General features: G+C 41.0%; 2 protein-coding genes across 3 annotated transcripts in view; both read right to left on the bottom strand.

Moving 5' to 3' along the window:
- IFT172 (intraflagellar transport 172) overlaps positions 1-12,786 on the bottom strand; it is a 42,523-nt gene extending 29,737 nt beyond the window's left edge. Inside the window, exons 1-10 of the mRNA XM_051976249.1 lie at positions 12,676-12,786; positions 6,954-7,097; positions 6,631-6,743; positions 6,241-6,280; positions 5,917-5,982; positions 5,497-5,576; positions 5,000-5,087; positions 4,062-4,276; positions 3,491-3,614; positions 3,011-3,106 (exon numbers count right to left, since the gene is read on the bottom strand). Of these exons, the coding sequence (XP_051832209.1) occupies positions 3,011-3,106; positions 3,491-3,614; positions 4,062-4,276; positions 5,000-5,087; positions 5,497-5,576; positions 5,917-5,982; positions 6,241-6,280; positions 6,631-6,743; positions 6,954-7,097; positions 12,676-12,714 (1,005 nt within the window). The 5' untranslated portion in view covers positions 12,715-12,786. The remainder of the gene's footprint in view (positions 1-3,010; positions 3,107-3,490; positions 3,615-4,061; positions 4,277-4,999; positions 5,088-5,496; positions 5,577-5,916; positions 5,983-6,240; positions 6,281-6,630; positions 6,744-6,953; positions 7,098-12,675) is intronic.
- A 3,989-nt stretch (positions 12,787-16,775) lies between these two features.
- On the bottom strand, positions 16,776-20,310 carry FNDC4 (fibronectin type III domain containing 4). 2 transcript variants are annotated; one of them, XM_051976248.1, is made up of 7 exons: positions 19,882-20,310; positions 19,532-19,683; positions 19,332-19,447; positions 18,882-19,086; positions 18,306-18,395; positions 17,659-17,757; positions 16,776-17,394 (listed from the first exon to the last, which is right to left on the bottom strand). In XM_051976248.1, the coding sequence occupies exons 2-7, from the start codon at positions 19,653-19,655 to the stop codon at positions 17,375-17,377; spliced, it is 654 nt and encodes a 217-aa protein (XP_051832208.1). In that variant the 5' UTR covers positions 19,656-19,683; positions 19,882-20,310; the 3' UTR covers positions 16,776-17,374. The 2 variants fall into 2 exon arrangements, with proteins under 2 accessions (XP_051832208.1, XP_051832207.1); XM_051976247.1 differs by having other exon boundaries at positions 17,636-17,757; positions 19,882-20,306.
- Between the last annotated feature and the right edge of the window lie 802 nt (positions 20,311-21,112).

Below are 21,112 nucleotides of genomic sequence, written 5' to 3'. Positions count from 1 at the left end.
CTCTAACCTCACATCTCCAACAGTTATTAGATATCCTGAACTAAACTTCCCAAAGACACCTTAAATTCAACATATCCAAAACAGAACTCATTATTTTCCCCTTAAAATCCCAATGCCTTCCAAATTTCCTTTTTATGTTGAGGGCACCACCCCTTCTTCAAGTCACTCATGTTCCCAACCTTGGTGTCATCCTTAACCCCTTATTCTCTTGCATCCCCAACTTCCAATCTGTTGCCAAGATCTGTCAATTTTACCTTTGTAACCTCTCTCACATATGTCCCCTTCTCTGACACAGTTACCACTTTGGTTCAGGCCATCATCATCTCGTGCCCAAACTGCTACAAAAGGCTTCTGCCTCATTAAATCCCAGTGACTCCCTATAACCTCTAGGATCAAATAAAAATCCTGTTTGGCACTCAAACCCCTACATAACTTGCCCACATTCCTTTTTCTAGACTTCTTGAACTCCCTCACATACTCTTTGATCCAGTAGCACTGACTTCCTTGCTGTTCCTGGAACAAGACATTCCATCCCTCAACTCTGGGCTCCCATGTCTGGAATATTCTCCTTCAACTCTTACTTCTGTGATTTCCTTGGTTTCCTTCAAGTCCCAGATAAAAACCACCCCTTCTACAGGAAAACTTTTTCTGATCCCCCTTAATTCAGGTGCCTTGCTTCTTGATTATTTCTGTAGTAGGAAATAACTGGTTAGACAGGCAATATAGCATAGTGAATAGAAAGCTGGCTCCTCAATCAGGGAGATCTCTGCCACATGATGACTGGAGGATACTGGTTGAATGACCTGACTTCTAGGTACCCAAAGTAACTCTCTAGCTAACAGTGGTATCGCTTATTCAGGCACACAACTGCTTTCCTAGAGGAAGTCTGTTACACAATGGAGAGCCCTATGGCAATTAAATCACAGGTTAGGAAAAAAACTTAATCTGGAAACAAAATGCCTACTACTTGGGGAATATATAAACAAAATGTGGTCCAAGAATGAAATGGAATGTTACTGTGCCATAATAAATGGAAATTATGAAGAGTTTTGAAAATATATGGAGATTTCTATGAACTACTGCAGAATATATAGACAGAACTAGGAAAATGATATACACAATGGCTGTAACAACATAAATTAATAAACAAAACTAAACTAAATCTTTGACTGCAGGAAAGCTGAGCAAATTCACTTCTCTCCTTTCTTTGTATAGGTGGAGGACTTTGAATACTGAATATTGCATATACTCTTAGACGAGGTTGATATGTAGGTTGGTTTTGCTGAATCTTTTTGCTCTAATTTTTTGTTATCAGGAATGGTTCACTGAATAAGGAAGGGAGAAGGTATATATTTGGAAACAGCTGATAGACCAGAGGCTGCTGAGGGGGTGGCACAGAGCATGGAACCTGTAACTCTCCTTGGGCTCAAGGCTTACCTGCTTAATTATCTATTTGTCCCTAGGGGGAAAGGACTAAGAGTCTGATGGTTCTGCCTAGTCTTGGACTCTGGCACTCTTTCAGCCTTACTGACTGCTATGAGAAAGAGAATTTCCCCTCCCACCTCTCCCAAAGAACCAAAGCCTGCTTTTACTTCTTTGATGTCCCCTGGAAGGGATTAAGAGCCTTGAGGTTCTATCTGGTCCTGGACTAGCTGAAGGAACTGAGCCTAGCTCTAGCCAGCTACCCTTGGGTTATAGATATGTTCCAGAGCTCAAGAAATAAGATACTACTCTTACCCAAGGTTAGATACTAGCCTTTAAACCTAAATCAGTCTCTAGCTCTGGTCATCTGGCTTTCAGGGACTTTAAGAGCTAGAGAAAGCAAAGGGCTAGTAAGGGAAGGGCCCTCCCTAGGTAAGGGACCAGCCCAAGGGGTTGGAAGTGGGGAAAGAACAAGACCTGAGCGTGGACCATATGCTATCCTTTCTTTGGGCTCAGAGCCATCCATGCCTGTTTTGGCCCTCTGCACTTCTGGCCTTTGGCCTGTTTTGGCCTATCTGATCAGCCATGGCTAGAGTCAAGTAGTCTGAAGACACAGGATAGGAAAGAAATGTGACCCTCCCCATTTCCCATCCCTTATAACTCTCTACCCACAAGGGAAGCAATCCCGGCGAATCTAAGTACACGTTTCATTTCAGAATTGTTATGAAGAAAAAATGAGATAGTTAATGTTTATGAAGTACTTTATAAAATCTTAAAGTACTATATAAATGTTACTTATAAATCAACTATTAGTAAAAGCAATATACCAATAAAAATTAAGATATAAAAAGCAGTATGGTGTAATTAACAGATAACTGGCCTTGGAGTGTACAAGTCCTAGGTTCAAACCTTGCCTTTGACACATACTGGCTGTGTAGCCCTGGACAAGTATCTTAATTTCTTTGTGCCCCAGCAACTAAGTCTGTAAGTTGCAGAATAGGTACCTATCTGCATTGGGAGAGAGAATTTCTGTACCATAAGTTCCCTATACTAATGAAATCACAAGTCTTGTACCAAAAAAAGATTTTTAAAAAGTAGCACACACTATTGCAACATGGAGTAGATTTGGTGTCAGGGGACCTACATCTGAATCCCTGCTTTGTAACCATGGGCACTTCATCTAAGTCTGGGTCCTCATTTAATAAGGGGATAATATTTGCTTACAGAATTGTGAGAAAAATGCTTATAAATCTTAAATTAGCATGTAAGCATGAGTTATTCTTCTTCCCTAATGTAGTTCACAATCAAGACAATTTCAGACTAGAAAAGAACTGAGAATAGTCTCTAGAGCCCAGTTTAAAAGATCTGATGTTTGCCAGTCTCTTCTCCAAAAAGAAGGAAGGGTTGTGGCTTGAAGGAAGAGAACTACCCTGATGTGACCTACTCTTCATTGAAGCTCTGTCTGCAGTGTGATAAAAATAGTTATCCTTGGATATAATAGTGATATACCCTGGGGCGGGGGAAGAAAATAGTACAAAGCTGGGTGACTCATGACAAAGTCTAGATGGGTGGAATATGTCCTACTTACCTGGCTGGGTCCTACATATGTCAACTCAAACTTGTTCTTGTAAATACTTCTTCGGAGGCAGCAATCAAACTGTTCTACTCCGCCGCACAAAGTACCCTGTGAGAAAAGATAGCAGCCACTAGAAAGTGTTGAGGCAGAATGATTAATCAGGGAGAAGTATCTGGGGACACAGAGAATACATGGAAAAGAGTGGGTGGTAAGCATCTTAACGGCAAAAGATATCAGAAGCAGGGCACCCCAAATTGGCGAGACATCAGTGAAAACCTAGCCCTTTGTATACATCTCTTTGCAACTTCCTAGTGACTGCTAAACTGAGATGTTTAATTTCTCCTCCCTACTTCCAGTTCCTGGATTGGTAGAATGGGATCAAAAGAAGGTAAAGTTGCTAGTGGCATTAGGTAAACATCCTTAGGGAAAGAGAATTTTCCAAGAAAAGGAACAAGTTTTTGTCAGGAAGGAGCTAGTTCTAGGTGAACATACTGCACAAAGTCGGGAACCATCCCGTTTCCAGGCTAAGGCAGTGACAGTATACAGGTTGGCAATTTCTTTGGGTTTTGCCTCCTCCCAGATGCTTCGTCGAGGGCTCCAGTTCAGCACCCGAAGCCTAGGGATTTAAGGACACATGATATATGGCTTATAGAAGGGAAGAGAAAGAGTAGAGATGCAGTATTGATGAGAAAAAATATTTTCCCTTCATTGGTGAGGAAAAGGTGTCAGGAAGAGAGAGTGGGGAGAGTTTAGTGGGAGAGAGAACAAAGACTTCAAAATGATTTAGGAAAGTGACAAAAGAGTGATAAGAAGAGATATGGTGAGGTAAGGTAAGTAAAGGCTGGAGAAAAGGAAGATGGAAAAAGTCATTTAGTAAGGAGATACATAAGAGGCACAAAAGAATGAAATATAGAAAAGACAAAAAATAAGAAGTCTGAGGTCAAGGAGATTAAGGAAGAGAGAATGAGAAGAGACTAAAAGGAAGCACAGAAAGGTCATAGGACAAGACTATAGGATGACTCCCAAAGTCTCTGTTGATTATTTAACCATTTTCCTATCCCACCTGTCATAACTTCCCAGTACAACAGCTTGGCCTCCAGGACTGGCTGCAGCTGTGGTAAATTCACGCTCCTGAGGGTCACGGCTATAATCAAAAGTTTGCAATACATGGCCTTCTTTTCCATAAGCCACAATCCTTCGGTCACAACCAGCAGCCACAATGCTATTAGATGCCCAAGCCAAGGCATAGGGTGGACATGGATGACTGACCAATTTCCCCTAGAACAGGAATGAAGGAAGTCTGGCAAGTGGTGACATTAATTTTTTTTAAATCTCTTCTTTTCATCACTTCCTTCTCACTTATTTTGACCATATTCTTCTTATAGAAATTATTCCTTTAACATAAGAATATACTTATACAAACCAAATCTTCTATGGGAAGACCACACACATACTGACAAGTGTCCATGAGACAATTACCCTCAATACACAGAATAACTAGTATGAGGGAGATCTACTCTTACAAATTGATATCAAACAAAATTAGTGTGTAAGTTCTACTAGTGAGACCACACGTACATTGACCAAACCCACAGCCACACAACCCACTTTCCCCAGAGTCTTCATTTCATTCTAGCCTCAAGCACTCTCAAAGACACCATTCTCCAAAAACTCTTCTTTATCCTTCTACCTATTGCTCCCAGGAATTCTTAGCCTAGCATTCTCCATCTCTCTCTTTTCCCAGGATTTTTTAGCCTAGCATTCTCCATCTCTCTCTCTCTTCCCAGGAATTCTTAGCCTAGCATTCTCCATCTCTCTCTTTTCCCAGGAATTTTTAGCCTAGCATTCTCCATCTCTCTCTCTTCCCCTAAGATTCTAGCTCTCTTGACTTCCCAAATCCAAACATTTAAGTCTTCTGATCTTCTTCCTCTAAGCTCCAAGCCACTCCTCACTTTCACCCTCTAAACAGCTTGATTTCCAAGGATCCTTTATCATACAAACCTGTGATTCACCAGAGCCTTCATCATCAAAGAAATATCGGACAATGGTGCCATCAGCATGACCAGAAAGAATTCCTTTCCCAGAGCCACTGGTCAGTCAAGAGAAAAAATAGATATTGGGAAAATAAAGTAATTAAAATAATTGACATTTATAGAGAGCTTTAAAGGTTTGTAAAGTACTCTGTCTACACCCATTATCTCACTTGAATTTAATAACCTTTTAAGATAGGTACAGCTATTAATTTTTATCCACACTTACAAAGGAGAAAATAGCCTTGGGGTTACAGCTCATAAAAATCAGAATTGGAATTCAAATACAAATTTACCTGACTACAAGTCCTAAGCCCAGCAATCAAGTGCCCTTTTACTGTCAAGCCATTTTCCAACCTTTGACTCCTTTTCCCCTCTCATACACAGCCTTCTCAGAAGTCACCCATTCACCAATTTTCAATATCCTTATGTTCCTCTCACTCCCAGTAGTACTCTCCCCTTACTTACTTTGATGTTAGTGAGACAACATAAGAATCTGTCCCATAGATGGTAGATGATTTATTGGTTTTAGTATTTGCTAAACGGACCTGAAAGAGAGAAGCCAGATGAATTCTTTCTTCACCTTGACTCTGAAGGCAGTAAAAAGACTGCACATGCTCAAGACTTAAGAAAAGAAAAGCTAAGACTAAAATAGCCTAACCCCTTATTCTACTGGGACTAAATATAAAAGCTCTTCTCAGTTTCACCTTAATTTGGTATAAATTTGGGGTGAAAAAGTCAATCATCTTATCTTTATAAAATATATATATATATATATATATATATAAAATATAAAATAAATAAAATAAAAGACTAATACTACATATAGATCTAATATTAAGGGAGAAGAGCACTGTTGACCACCTCTTTTATGTTTCTTTCCTTTACCTTCCCTTCAGCTAGTCCAAAAACAATAATGTATTCGGCTGGCCACTGTAGACAAGTAACAGCACTCTATAAGGAAGGAAAAAAAAACAGTTTTGTTATAAGCATTGCTTATAACGATCAGAACCAATAAATAAGCACCACCCTGGTCTTTTGCATGGAAAGACACAAACCAAACTCAAAAAGAGTAAGGTTATAAGAATGAATAGTGAAACTACCATTTAGCAAAGGAAAGAGCACCAGATGTTAGAACTAAGGAAGGTTAGATATCCTGATAAAAACTTGAACATTCCAATAAAATCATTTTGAGAGAAAATAATACTTTACCGTCTGGATAAATTTGTTGCAGATCACTTTCTTGTCACCCCTGCTCCAAAAAAGGGAAAAGAAAATATCAAAATTGGAATCTATTTGTTAAAATTAAATCTATGTAGGATTCTAAGTGGCCATGGCTTTGTGAACAATACAAAGTTTCAATGATATTGTCCATCTCAATTACTAAGCAGAGATACAGTATTGCAGCTTTGTTTATGTGACATTGACTCTCCTAGGAATTGGACTGGGAAAGGACTGGGACAGAAGCATCAATATCATGGTATCACACGTATTTATATTTGGGGCAGGTATTAATATCTCATCTTTAGACCCTTTTCCCCAGGGTGTCATTTCCCTTTCAATCTTCATTTCTTCCCAGTCATCCACTTTCACTAGTCTTACCAATCTTCTCCAATCTTGTATACATAGATGATGTTGTCAGTCTGTCCTATGGCAATCTTAGTGGAGTCCGGAGAGAAAGCCATGCCCTTCACCACATAGCTCTTCCTACCATACTAAGGGTGAGATAAAGGAGTGCAAATATATTAAGAGAAAGAATTTTTTTTAAAAAAAGGTTTATATAATTATATTGGAATTAAGGGCAATATGGAAGGGGAAAAGGGAGTAAATGGATGGAATAAGAGAGTAATACACTATTTTTTGTGATTTAAGAATAGGGAAAATGCTGAAAAGGTAAGAAGCCAAGGAAGGAGGAGTCTTTTCACCTTCATGTCAGCTGGTTTGGTGGAGAATTTATCTCTCCTTTCCCCATGCTCATCATATAGTAACACCACACGGTCCACTGTACAGACAGCAAATTTGGCATTGTTCTGGGACCAAGCCATGCAGGTCACTTTTGCAGCACCATCCTGTTGGAGGAAAAGATAAATTTTAAAAGTTAAAAAGAAAATTTTAGTTTAGCTTTTACTGAGAATTAATAGTATTTAAGTATATAAACAAAACAATAAGAAAACAAAGAAACATGAGCATATAAGATGGACCAAGTAATTTTCTATTTATTTTTCTATATTTTTTATTTCTGACCATATATATACACTTGGGAAAATATGATGTTCTGAAAATAAACATCATCTCACTTCTGAATTTGTATTCCTAGCATTTAGCTGGGAAGATATTTGCTAAATACCTATTGACTTTTTATACCTTTCTTATAATAAGGGCATTTCCATCTTCACATTATAGTCTTATGTTTAAATTATTTCTTTAAGGAATCTTATGTCCACATATCGCTGCTCCCACCTTTAAAAAATTAAATGTATGATTTCAATGGTGTAGGAAATCCTCTTCTGTTTATGCTCTTCAATACATCAAATTTCTCCAGGGCACTTAGATGTTAAGTGACAAGGCCTGAATCTGTCTGAGGTGGAATGAGAACACAGAACTTCATGACTCAGAGACATACTGCACCCTCTATCTACCAAGCCAAATTCCTTTCCTTATCTCCCTGCTGAACAATCAGCTCTTAGTGGATAATTGTTCGAGTTGTGGCTAGACTCTGGGCCTTGGAGTCAGGAACATTTGGATACAACTGAACCATGGGCAGAGAACTCTCCAAAGAGATGTGACAGACAGGTCGCCATTTGCTCCAATGGAGAAAGTTCACACTCCAATCTTATCACAGGTCACTGACATTTTAGGGAACCAACACAAAATTTTGCATATAGTAAGTGCTTAATAAGTATCCTCTGAATTAAACTGGGAATCCTGTGAATTACCTTTTGCCAAATGATTTGCTCTTCTCTGTACTCAAAAGTGGAAAGGAAAAAAAAGATGAGGATAGACTGCATTTGGAAAACTGCATAGTGTGTTCAGTAATTCCAAGCTATTTGCTATTGCAAAAGCGTACTTTTAAACTTCACTATTATCTTGATATTGCTATATGCCTGTAAATCATGAAACACCATCAAAGGGTAATATAAAGGCTGATGGGGGTAGGGAGAATGGAGAGAATAAATTAAGTGATAGCTTATTATCAGAGATAACTTTCATATGAGATATCAAAATGACCCCAGGTTTTCAAAAGCTGTGGAAGAAGGGTATAAGCTCTGTACCCTTCAATAAGTTAGAAAGTCACCAAGTATAAGTATATTCAAGTTATCTGTCTCAGATGAATTAGGATCTTTCAATACTCTTAGGTGATAAAGAATTGGCAGATGTTATTGATGAATCTCTATCAATAATACCTGAAAGATTACAAAAAACAGGAGAGGCACCAGAAGATTGGAGAAGTTGTCCCAGTTCTCAGAAAGAGCTGAGAACAAGTCATTTTCTACTCTCACCCATTGGCTGAGGACTTTCATTGAAAAAAAGTGAGAAGCTCCCTCTTTTCTTTTTCATCTCACACCACTCAAATATCTTATCCTACTATCTCCTCCTTTCTTATCCCCCACTTCCCATGAAGAGATGGCCTTTTTCTTGCTAAAACAAACACCTCTAGCTGCACCCTTGATTCCATCCCCTCCCATCTCTTACAGCAGCTTGTCGCAATTACTGACCCCACCCTTTCTATTCCTTTTATTTTTCCCCTATCTCTCTTTCCCAACTGCTATAAACATGGCTATCTCTCCCCCATCTTTGGGGGAAAAAAATCCTTCAACTGCACTATCTCTACTAGTTATCATCCTATCTCTCTCCTTCCTTTTCCATCCAAATTTCTTAAGAAAACTGTCTATATTTTTCCTTCTCCCTCTTGCTTCTAAAATCTGTAATCAGGCTTCCAATTTCCTTATTCAATTGAAACTTCTCTCCAAAGTTACCAGTGATCTTTTAAATGCCAAATCTAATGGTCTTTTCTTAATCTTCATCCTTCTTTGTCTCACTGCAATCCATCCATCATCTGATTTTAGAGATTCCCTCTCCTCTCCAGATTTTTGTGACTTTCTCCTGGTTTTCTTTTTATCTGTCTGACTGCTCCTTCTCATTCTTTTAAGTTGGATCTTTCTCCAAGTCATATCCATTACTGAGGATTTCCTCTAAGGTTCTATCCTAGTCCTTCATTTTTTCTTCCTCCATACTGCATCTCATTAGGTGATTTTATCTGCTTCCATAGACTCAATTACACAAATGTAATATATATACAGTCCAAATACTTCTCCTGAACTCTAGCCTTGCATCAGTGATTAACCTTTTTGGACACAGCAATATATTACATAAGTACTTCAAACCAATCATGTCATTAGCTTTCCTCCAAAACATTCTCTTTTTCCTAATGTTCCTATTACTATTCATGGGCTCTTATCCACCTGGTCACCCAGAGTTCACAAATTTGGTGTTATACTCAGTGCTAGCATGACCTTGTCAAATCCTGTTCTTTCCTACCTTCAAAATTTCTCTCTCTCTCCACTCCCTTCTTTCCATTCACAGCCACTAGCCTAGTTCAGGCTTCATTATTTTTCTCTTAGATGGTGAAGCAGCCTTTTCATTAATTTCCCTACTTAATATCTCTCCATTTCAATCTATCCTCCATTCAGCTTGCAGGTCTGCAGCAGGAGGATTTCAGAGAGGCCTGGAGACACTTACATGAACTGATGCTAAGTGAAATGAGAAGAACCAGAAGACCATTGTACATGGCAATAACAAGATTATATGATGATCCATTCTGATAGACATGGCTCTTTTCTTTTTTCTTTTTTTTTTTATTAATAGCTTTTTATTTACAAATTATATGCATGGGTAATTTTACAGCATTGACAATTGCCAAACCTTTTGTTCTGATTTTTCCCCTCCTTCCCCCATCCCTTACCCTAGATGGCAGGATGACCAATACATGTTAAATATGTTAAAGTATAAATTAAATACAAAATAAGTATACATGTCTAAACTGTTATTTTGCTATACAAAAAGAATCGGACTCTGAAATAGTGTACAATTAGCCTGTAAGGAAATAAAAAATGCAGGTGGACAAAAACATAGGGATTGGGAATTCTATGAAATGGTTCTTAGTCATCTCCTAGAGTTCTTTCGCTGGGTGTAACTCCATTGGAACTGATTTAGTTCATCTCATTGCTGAAGATGGCCAGGTCCATCAAAATTGATCATCATATAGTATTGTTGTTGAAATATATAATGATCTCCTGGTCCTGCTCATTTCACTCAGCATCAGTTCATGTAAGTCTCTCCAGGCCTTTCTGAAATCATCCTGTTAGTCATTTCTTACCAAACAATAATATTCCATAATATTCATATATCACAATTTATTCAGCCATTCTACAATTGATGGGCATCTACTCAGTTTCCAGTTTCTGGCCGACATGGCTCTTTTCAACAATGAGATGATTCAGGCCAGTTCCAATAGACCTGTAATGGAAAGAGCCATGTACACCAACAGAGAGGACCATGGGAACTGAGGGTGGATCTCAACATAGTATTTTCACTCTTTTTGCTGTGGTTTGCTTGAATTTTATTTTCTTTCTCATTTTTAACTTTTTGACCTGATTTTTCTTATACAGCAAGATAATAGTATAAATATGTATACCTATATTGGATTTAACACTTTTTTTTTTTACCATGTTTAACATATATTGGATTACATGCCATCTAGGAGAGGAAGTGAGAGAAAAATAGAAAGCTATTATAAAAGAATTTTTAAAAAAGAAAAGGGCTCATATTAGAATAACTTTTCTTTTTGATAGGATTACTATACCCACAAATTTAGATGTATCAAGTATAGTTTACCTATAATTTTGCAAAAATTTTTGATTATATTTCTCATATTATTTTTGTAGACAAGATAGGAAGAGATGGATTAGACAACATAAAATCAGATGGATTCATGTCCAGTTAAAGGAACTGGACATGATTTGCTTTGAGAAGGGTCACATGATGTCTTCAATATCTGTAAATATCTGAAAATCTGCCAAATCAAAGAGATATTAGATTTTTTTCTATTTGGTCCTACAAGGCAGTTTCAGGAGTAACAAGTGGAAGTTGCTAAAAGACCAATTTATGTTTGATGGGAGCAAATCTTGTTCTTTATGAGAGTCATCCCAAAGTGGGCTGAGCTGTCATGGGAATTCCTTGGAGCTCTTCACACAGAGGCTGCACAACCATATGTCATATATATTCCAGTGGGGATTCCTTGGCAGACGAGCTGGACTCCAAGATTGCTGAAGTCCTTCCAACTCTCAAATTCTTTGATTCTAAGGACTGGCCCGACTAAATTCAGAGAGGCTTATACTGATAGGTTGGTCAGAGCAATTCTCAATGACAACCTACTGAGTTATAGAAGAATTATGATGTATCTTGGTTGTGGGAACATCCAGGGAATCACAAATCTTTGAAATAATTAAGACACACCAGGAGTAATGTAAAAGACAACACAATGGAATGTATAATTGGAAAAAGAAGTAGGCTAGTTATATAAAAAGGAAAAGGGTTGAGAAATAAACAACATTAAGTGTGCTTCATTAAATAGCAAAAGAACCAAAAGAAAGCATCAGGCATTTTGGGTCAATTCATTGTGGAAAGATACAAAGATGATGATAGTGATGATAGCTAGTATAGTACCTACTATGTGTCAGGAACTGTGCCAAAGCACTTTACAAATATTATCCCTTTTTTTTTTCCCTGAGGCAATTGGGTTTAAGTGACTTGCCCAGGGTCACACAGATAGGAAGCGTTAAGTGTCTGAGATAAAATTTAAACTCAGGTCCTCCCAAAATCAGGTCTGGTGCTCTATCCACTGCACCACCTAGCTACCCCTACAAATATTATTTCATGTGATTTTTCACAACCACCCTGAGACCTCCCCATCTCATCTCCCTTTGGATACTTAATAACTGTCTGAGATCAACTGGATAGAATACTTTGTGTGAAGTGCAGAAGACCTGCTGCTAGCTGCCATATAAAAGCTAGCAGTTATAATTATGATATTGTTATGTCATTTAACCACTTTCAGTCTCTATTTTCTCAATTGGAAAGTAATAACAACAATATCGATTGTGAAGATCGATTATGAAGATTTTTTAAGCTTATAAATGTGATATATATATGCAAAGTGCTTCGCAAACTTTAAAATCTTAGCTATTATTACTATTATCACAGGAGTACAGATTTGGAGCTGAAATTCAATTCAACAAGCTGATTGACGGTGCAGTGGAAAGCAGCACAGGTGGTCCGGCATCTAAATCCAAGTTCTGCCACCCACTACCTGTGTGACCGTAGTCAGGTCCCCGCTGTCAAACGGCGGAGTCGGCCCCTCCCCCACAGCTCTCGGGGGCTACGGTTGTTATTTACTGCGGTGTCCCTCGCAGACACCAGGACTGGGGCAGCTCGGGCGCCTCCGGCCACCCGCCGCGGAAGAGAGGAAGGCCCCACAGAGATCCCTGTCCTATCTCGGGGCTACCCCCACCCGGGCCCCATTGCCCCCGAGCCTTGCGCAACGTCAGAGGGGGCGGAGGGCGGCCGAAGGGACCTGTGGCGGCTCACCTGAGGGCTCAGGAGGGTCCGCAAGTGCTTCAATTGCATGGCGACCCACCACTTAGGCTCCGGCACTATCTGCAACAAACTCCCACGGTTACCCGGGCAACCGGCCCTCACGCACACCGCTAACTCAGCAGCGCGATGCTCACGTAGGCCCAGAGCGTCTGCTCAGCGCGCGAGCACGGCGCAAGCGCAAACGAGTTGGAAGAGCTGAGGGGAGGGAGGGAGGGAGAAGGAAGGAGTGGACGAAGGAGGGGAAGTGGGAGGAGGAAGAAAAGGGAAGGAAGGAGGGAAGAAAAAGAAAGAAGGAGGGGGAGAAGAGAAACTGGCTCTGAGAAGCTCTTGGGTAGATTATGTTCTCATCCTCTGGACCATACCCAGCTTCCCAGTTTGGATCAGTTCCTGAGCCCAGGCTGAAGATATCTGCATCCACACCTCCAAATTCACCTCTGAGCCATTCTCAAAGGCCTCTGTCTCTAACAGGGTCAGGCCCAGTTAGAGGGCACAGGTGGGAGAAAGAGGGTAATGGTCGTTAGAGTACAGAATAGAAGCTGTTTAGGGACCAGATTGCAGTATTTAAAACAAAAAAAGCACTGGATTTAAATTTAGAGGACCTGGATCCAAATCCCAACACTGCCACTTGTTACCTGTGTGACCTTGCTCAGGTATTGTGGACCTAAAGCTGGAAGGGACCTCAGAAGTCATCTCAGCCAACTACTTTCATTTCTACTGTCTGCCCAACTCTGCTACTTGTTAGTCAGAGAATCATATTTAAAGCTAAAAGCACAGGCTCCATAGTGATCTAGAAAAAGCCCCTTATTTTACAGTTGAGGAAACCAAACTTTGAGATTCACTGATTCAGAGTCAAGGTAAGTAAGTGGCAGAGCTGGGATTTGAAACTGGGTTCTTTAGTTCAAAACCCAGCTGGTAATAACTTCTTTAGGCTTTAATTTCCTGGATACTTAGATGATTCCTAAGACTATAGAACTTCTAGAATAGGAGTTTTTGCTCAGGCTGAGTAAATAATGCTTGCTTCATGTCACCAGATAAGACAGTAAATGCCCTTTTCAAATTGCTAGTTCAATTCTTAGCTTAGTGGGACAGTAATTTCATCATGGCTAGACTAAGGTAGGAGTTTGCCATAGTGTAGGGGAAAATAAAGTGTCTGATTTCTGGGGGTAAGGGGGAGTCTTAGCTTATCTCATTTTACCTGAGAACATTGTAATCCCTGTGTCTGATTTCTTTTCCTACTTCTGTTTAACATGCTATCTTTTTGAGTTTGCTTAATTTTGGCATATGGTGGGCCTGTAGAGGTCAGGACACAGTGTAATAGGTAGAGTACAAATAACATTGGAGCCAGAATCAGAGAACTTGGATTTATAATCTCTTTCTGCCTGTGTGGCTGTGGATAAGTCATTTAAATTCTTTGGGCCTCATTTTCCTTGCTGTAAAATGAATGAATTGAACAAGAGGACTTCTAAGGTCACTTCCTCCCCCCACCCCCTTTTTTAATTAAAGCTTTATATTTACAAAACATATGCATGGATAATTTATCAACATTGACCCTTGCAAAACTTTGTGTTCCAAATTTTTCCCTTCTTCCTCCTATCCCCTCCTTTAGATGGCAGGTAATCCAATACATGTTAAATATGTTAAAATATATGTTAAATCCAATATATGTATTCATATTTATATAGTTATCTTGCTGCACAAGAAAAATCAAATCTAGAAAGAAAAAAAAATCTGAGAAGGAAAACAAAATGCAAGCAAACATCAACAAAGTGTGAAAATGCTATGTTGTGGTCCACACTCAGTTCCCACAGGTCTGAGGTCACTTTCAATTCTAAAACCATTAACTAAAGATTCCAGTATACCTTGCTGTCTCTCTGTTCTGAATTTTTTGTTTTTTACCTAGAGTTACCAGAAGAAATGGGGGTTGGTAATCACAAAAGTCACTTCTGTGGGATTTAGAAGGCTCTGAGGCTTCCAGAAGGAAGAGAATGAGGCTGGGAGGGGCAGAAATTCTCAGGACAGAGATCTTTGCCTTAGAAGTTTTCAGTCTCTGGGTTAGTTTGCTATTAGAGCAGCCATCTAGGATTTCTCTCATCTTCAGAGAAGAAACAAGAAAGGTTCAGGGCATAATGATGATTTTCACAGAAAATTAGGCCCAGAAAGAAAATAACCCAGATCAAGGTCATATTGTTTCACTGCTCAAAAATAATCCCTTTCCTCAGTTCTGCTACCAGGACCTTGTTCTAGATAGAGTCTGAATATGACTCTGGACCATACCCAGCTTCCCAATTTGGATCAGTTCCTGGGCTCAGGCTAAAGATATCTGCATCCACACTCCCAAATTCATCTCTGAGCCATTGCTCAAAGGCCTCTATCTCTAACAGGATTAGGGCCAGTTAGAGGGCACAGGTGGGAGGAATGAGTCTTGAATGCTTGAGCACTAAACTCCTACAGACCCCATGAAGAAAGTATTATTCTTCCCTGAGTTCTGCTAGAGACAAGTAAATATTTAGAAAGAAGTAAACAAATTCTGGGGTAGGCCCTCTTCTGAACAGATGATCAAGGGGCACGGACAATATCAATTGTGTCAGTGACCAATTAACGACTAGCATTGCTCTGCTCAGACCTGTCTGTGTAGCAAGAGGTAACACAGAAGGCAAAAGCAGACGTTTCTGATTTAGATTGTGAGCAGGAACAATATAAAAGGTTATTAATGATGGTATGAACTCACTTCTGGCATCTGTCCTATCTATGCTTCCCCAGTAGACTGTAAGCTCCTTAGGAACAAGAGCAGTTTCATTTTGTCTTCTGGTCTCCAATGTACCTGTCACATAATAAAGACTATATGATATTTTTTAATAATATCAATTGATGTGTTATAACTATCCTATTTTGACTATAATCAGGAAAATTTAGCTCTTTCCCAAGTTCCATTCATATATCATCAATTGGATCTTTCCAACTGAATATTCCTTGGGTATCTCAATTAGACATAGTAAAAACAGAAGTCATTTGATTTCTCCCTAAACCTCCCCTCTTCTTAAATTCAATTTCTGTGGCAGGTAAATCCTTCCAGTGATCCAGTTTCCCAACCCCAGTCTTCCTCTGCCCTTTCTATAACCCCGTTTCCAATTAATAGGCAAGTTTTGATTTACTTTTTTTTCCCCCTGAGGCAACTAGGGTTAAGTAAGTGACTTGCTCAGGGTCATACAGCTAGGAAGTATTAAGTGTTTGAAGGTGGATTTGAAATCAGGTCCTCCTGACTTCAGGGCTGGCACACTATCCACTGTGTCATCTTGAGGTCCCAATTCTACTTTCATAACATCTCTTGATGCAATTCTTTCTGCTTCATATCCTCAACATTCATCCAGGCTCTCAGTCATCTCTCTCTCTTGAACCATTGCAATAGCCTAAGTGGTCTCCCTCACACTGAAATTATAAAACATGTCTCACCACATCCCTCCCACCTTCAAGCAAGAAAACTCCAATAGCTTTCTTTTGTCTTTAAGATAAAATAAAAATTCCCATGTTTACAATCTGGCTCCTATATACCTTTTTTAGGTCCTCAGGCAGCTAAACCAATCTACAGCACTCCAACCATGAGTCCCTATGCCTATACTCCTTCTTGACCTTTTTCTGTTAGAACCATTGACTTCCTACTAGGCTCACTTCAAGTACCATCACCTTCTTTTTCATGAAACTTAGCTTGACACTGGCCCCTTTTTTCTGACTTGCTCCCACTTGTCAATTAGTGTCCTACCTCAAGTCCTGGAAAATTTTTTTATCTTATATATCTTTGTAGATACTTCTCTGGACACATTGTTTCTTTCCAGATTTCAGGCATTGTCTTTTTTAACAACGAGGAGAGTATCCATAGTAATATTACAAAATGCTCAAGAAATGCTTGAATTAAAAACAACTGGAACTAGAGACTCCTTGCACCCATTTCTTCTGTACCTTCCTCTTTTCCAGCTCTGAGTAAAGAAATAGAACATTTGATACAGGAAATGTGGGGGCCAGTTAGTTGGGGGTAGTCTTGTATTAGAATGTCATATAGAAAAAAGTAAGGAAATTCCAATAGTCACATAGGAAAATTATTTTGTTCCAAGAACCCTTTATTGTAAAAACGCCCAAGGGGTGTGATCACCAGCAGCTCTTGGAGGCTGCCTGATGAGGCAATGAAGCTCCTCAGGCTTCATGGAAGACATTAGATTAGTGCAGTGTGGTATCTGGTCCCTGGACCCCAACAGTCCCCTCCCCCCTGCCCAGAGCCCACAGAAAGACCCCCATTTGAGTCCTGGGGACAGAGGCTGGGTTTAGAGGCAGCTAAAGATGTTGACAGTCCTGATGCAGGTGAAGTAGATCGTTTGCTTTCTTGGGTTTCATGAAAAAAGGTTAGACAAGTCATTCCTTCCAGGACCTGGAACATTGGGGACTTCTCCCACTTTTCATTCACTCTCCAGGTCTAGGGAAGCTTTTTCTGTCAAGCCCTTGAGACCCTGCTTACAGTGAGAAAGGGAATAGGAGGCAGGTCTGAGTGTGTAGGAATGCTAGTTATCCCCTCTGGTTCAGCTGTAAGGAAGTGGGTAGGATCCTTCTATCTTGGGCAGATGACCATCTGAGTCTTTATCAGCATTCCCAATCCATCTCTCTCTTTTTTGGCTCCATTTCTTTCTTTCAGACATCGATGGTGTTAATGGATGGTGACTTTTTCTGTAATGGAAAATTATGCTTGAGGCTCTGAAATCATTCATAAATCTTAGGGATACAATTCCTTTTCTTTCTTTTCTTACTTCATGGATCTACTTTCCTTCTACTCTTTTAAGCCATTTCGTTATCTCTCTGTTGTCTCTGGTTTCCTCTTTACTTATCTGGATCTTGCTGGCTACCCAAGGTGACCTCTGCTTGAGCACCCACCCTTCCAATCTTCTTCAGTACCTAACTCCCACATCACCTGTCTGGCCCCCATTGGCCGACCTTGAGGACTCTGCTCTGGCCCTTTTCCCTTCTCCTTGGGATTGTTGGAGTCGTTATCCTTGATGATGTCATACTGACGGCAGAATAGCCCGATCACAGCTGTAATAACATCAAGATACTTTACTCTTATCCATAATTCCATACTCATCCATAATTTAGGCGCCTTCTAGTCACCATAAAAGAACACATACACATACCCACATACACCCATACACACGCACAATTTCTAAATCCCAATTAGTCTGGTTTTTTCATTTTTGTTTCCTCTTACAAAGTCCTACCCCCTTGATTTTTTTTCAATTGACTCTCATCAACCTCCCATCTCTAGCTTCAGGTTATTTCCAGATTCTCTTCCACCCTCCCTAAATGCACCAGCCCTCATTTTTCCCCTTGTTTGTGACCTTGGATGAGTGCCTTCATCTCTATGAGTTTCAGTATCTTCATCTGTAAAATGGCAACAATATTTTCTCACTACCTACCTTATAAGGGGTTTGCTGTGAGGAAAGTACTTTGAAAATCTCAAATGTGCTCTAGAAATTCAAGTAATTATTATTGTCCCCTTCTCCCAATGCTTTTTAGTACTTCCCATCTTAGTGCCCCCATCTCTTTAATCCCCAAACTTTTTTTCTTCCAAACCCCTTGCTCACCTGCCCACATGATCAACACCACCACAATGATGACCACTTCCCCCGTCTGTAGGGTTCGCTCTCCATCTAGACCCTTTACTGTGATATCACCTGAGGAGGACATACATGGCCTAAAGGGTTACCAAGGGGACAGCAAGGAAGCGTATTTTAAAAACACTTAAGAAAGGTACATTTATGGGAATTAGAATGAAGGATAGATTCACAGCCATTGAGCTCAAATTTTAGGTCACCGTTCTCCCCAAAGATAGCTGATTTGTGGACAGAGAGATCGGGTATCAAAGCATCAGAGAGTTGAGGTGGGGCAAAAAGCCAGGTTCTTATTAAGGATGGAAGGTTTGTGGGTTGGAGGTCAGGCTAAAGCAGAGTTATAAAAAGCACTGTTCCAAATTACCAGCCCTTTTTCTCCTCTCCAATCTGTCTTCCCTCAAAGATATAGTGGCAGCATAATTAATTCAATCACCATTCTATTTATCTAGGATAGTTACTTGCCTTGAACAGAGTTGAATGGTTAAGTAGGTAAGGAAGGGTCAGAGGATCTTGAGTACAGAGAGTTATAAAGTCAGGTCATGCTCTTACCTGGGTTTGAACTGTTTGAGGGCAGTCGATCAGAGCCCTTGAGAGTGCGAAAATGGACCCGAGGCCCAGGGGGGCTCTCCCCCCGAAGACCAATACTCCTGACCTGTATGGTGTAATCGCTGTCTTCAGCCAAGCCCCAAAGGGCACAGGCTCGAGTTGTGGTGTTCACTTCTCGGATTACCCGCTGTCCAGGTCCATTCTGTCTCTGTGGTGGCAGGAAAGAGTGGTAGACCACAGGACCCACCCAGGTTCCTCTCAGGGGAACCCCTCAGGGATCACATACAGTCTGTCTCAGGGGGCATCATATAAATAAGGGGAAAGTGTAAGAAAGCTCATTAAAGAAGACTGCTTGTGGGAGATACCTACTCCAGCATTTCCCCAACTTGGGGAAAGCCTGAGGGGGATACAGGGGAATCTTAAGAAAGGAGGGATGAGAGGGCTGATTCATACTTGCTGGGAGATGGCGTAGCCAATGACAATGTTGCCCTCTGGAACATCCCAGGACACTGTGGCTGAATTGGCTTTGAGCTGAGTGATAGTCACATTCACGGGAGAAGGAGGCCGATCTGTGCCAAGGAAGTGATAAGTTAATATGACTAAACCCACAAAGTAGGTCCTAGCTGATCCCTCCCATTTCTCCCTCAACTTACCTGCTCGGACAAATCCCAGGTCACAGCTGACCAACAGTAGGACTGTAGGGCTTAGATATGGGGTTAGTGGAATCAGTGAAGCCATTGCCCCCATGGAATCCATTCTGGGGCACTGGGTCATCATCTGCTCAGTCCAGCCAGTTTAGGGGCTCCTGCAGGTGTCAGGAAGCCTGGGCATCAAAAACTGCCCGCAAATAGGATCTGCAGCCAATCCCCAAGATAGGACCCAACCTCCCCCCCGCCAAAGCCCATGTCCAGCACAGAGAGCCCCCAGGTAAACTCCGCCCACGCCCACACAGCAGCTCCGCTAACTACACCTCGGAACACGCCTCTGCCCTGCCCACACCCACCTGCTGGGCCCCAGAGTCTCCGACGGTCAGGCCGCTCTGAGCCTAAGGGGCCGCTCTGTGCCTAGGGAGCGGCCCATCTCTCGGCTCCGCTGCGTGGTCCCTACCCCATGCCAGCCCAGGCCCGGCAAGGAAGGCGGTGCAGGGCCGGGTACGTGGAGCTGAGGACGTGATGCAGAGCCCTTGTCTCTGAAAGCTTGGGCTTCGGTCCGGCCGGCTCTCACAGGACTCTGCTCTCTCGCTCCCTCGTTCTCTCGCTTCCCCCCTTCCCTGCGGGTCTGATGCTGGCTCTGCTCCTCGGTGCGGAGCGGGATGCCGAGAAGCCACGCTCCACTGCTCTCTGCAGCAGGATGTGACCCTCCAGCCTGAGACCGCGGACTGGGGTTCTGCAGCGCGCTGGCTCTGCCGCCGCAGCTGGGACGTATAGACCAGCCCCGCCTCCGCTCCCGCCCAGGGCTCTCGCCGCCTTTCATGCTCTCCCCCGCCCCGCCCTCGACTGTGCCTCTCCAGCTGGCTTTCTTCCTCCGGCCCCCTCTCTTTCCCCCTTCTCTCTCGCATATATAGAACAAGAACAGATTACCCAGTGGTTCAGTAAGGAATGGGTGGTGCCTGGAAGTGACAAGTGCTAGGGTCTTTCTCAGCAGTGAGCCTCCAACTCAACCAGCCAGGCCCTTCCTAATCCCATTCTCCTGCTGATTCCAAATCTCAACCCCCAAGATTTCAAGTGGGAGGAAAAAATAGAACAAAAAAAGGGGGGGGGGGGAAGGAATAGTTTATCTATAAGTGTGAAACTTAATGAAAAAACAGATTTCTAAAAGAAGTAAATTCAACAAATTCTTAAATTGCTATGTTCAGAGCAGTGTACTAGGTACTGTAGACTTAAAGATAAAAAAAAAAAAACCCAATAGTACTTGACCTCAAAAAGCCTACATTTTATGGAGAAATACAATATGCAAGAAAGGACATATAATTGATTGTCCATATATATATAACATTTAAAATTATTTCAATACTATTTTATTTTTTCCACATACATGTAAAGATAGTTTTCAACATTTATTTTTGTAAAACTTTGTGTTCCAGATTTTATCTTTCTCCTCCCCAAGACAGCAAGCAATCTGATATGTTAATATGCAATTCTTTTAAAGTAATAAAAATAATTTCAAGAAGATCTTTTGAAGGAAATTAGAAATTCTGAACAGTAGGGATGAGTAAAGAGTACGTCCTAGATATG

The sequence above is a fragment of the Antechinus flavipes genome, chromosome 2 (assembly GCF_016432865.1).
Source record: "Antechinus flavipes isolate AdamAnt ecotype Samford, QLD, Australia chromosome 2, AdamAnt_v2, whole genome shotgun sequence".
Classification (NCBI taxonomy): Eukaryota; Metazoa; Chordata; class Mammalia; order Dasyuromorphia; family Dasyuridae; genus Antechinus; species Antechinus flavipes.
This window is presented reverse-complemented; position numbering and strand designations above follow the sequence as displayed.

Coding starts and splice junctions, on each gene's coding strand:
- FNDC4 (XM_051976247.1), bottom strand. CDS start 19,655: ATGATGACCCAGTGCCCCAGAATGGATTCCATGGGGGCAATGGCTTCA. Junction 19,087..19,331: donor GCTACGCCATCTCCCAGCAA/GTATGAATCAGC, acceptor CTGCCACCACAG/AGACAGAATGGACCTGGACA. Junction 18,396..18,881: donor CTCAAACAGTTCAAACCCAG/GTAAGAGCATGA, acceptor TGTCCTCCTCAG/GTGATATCACAGTAAAGGGT.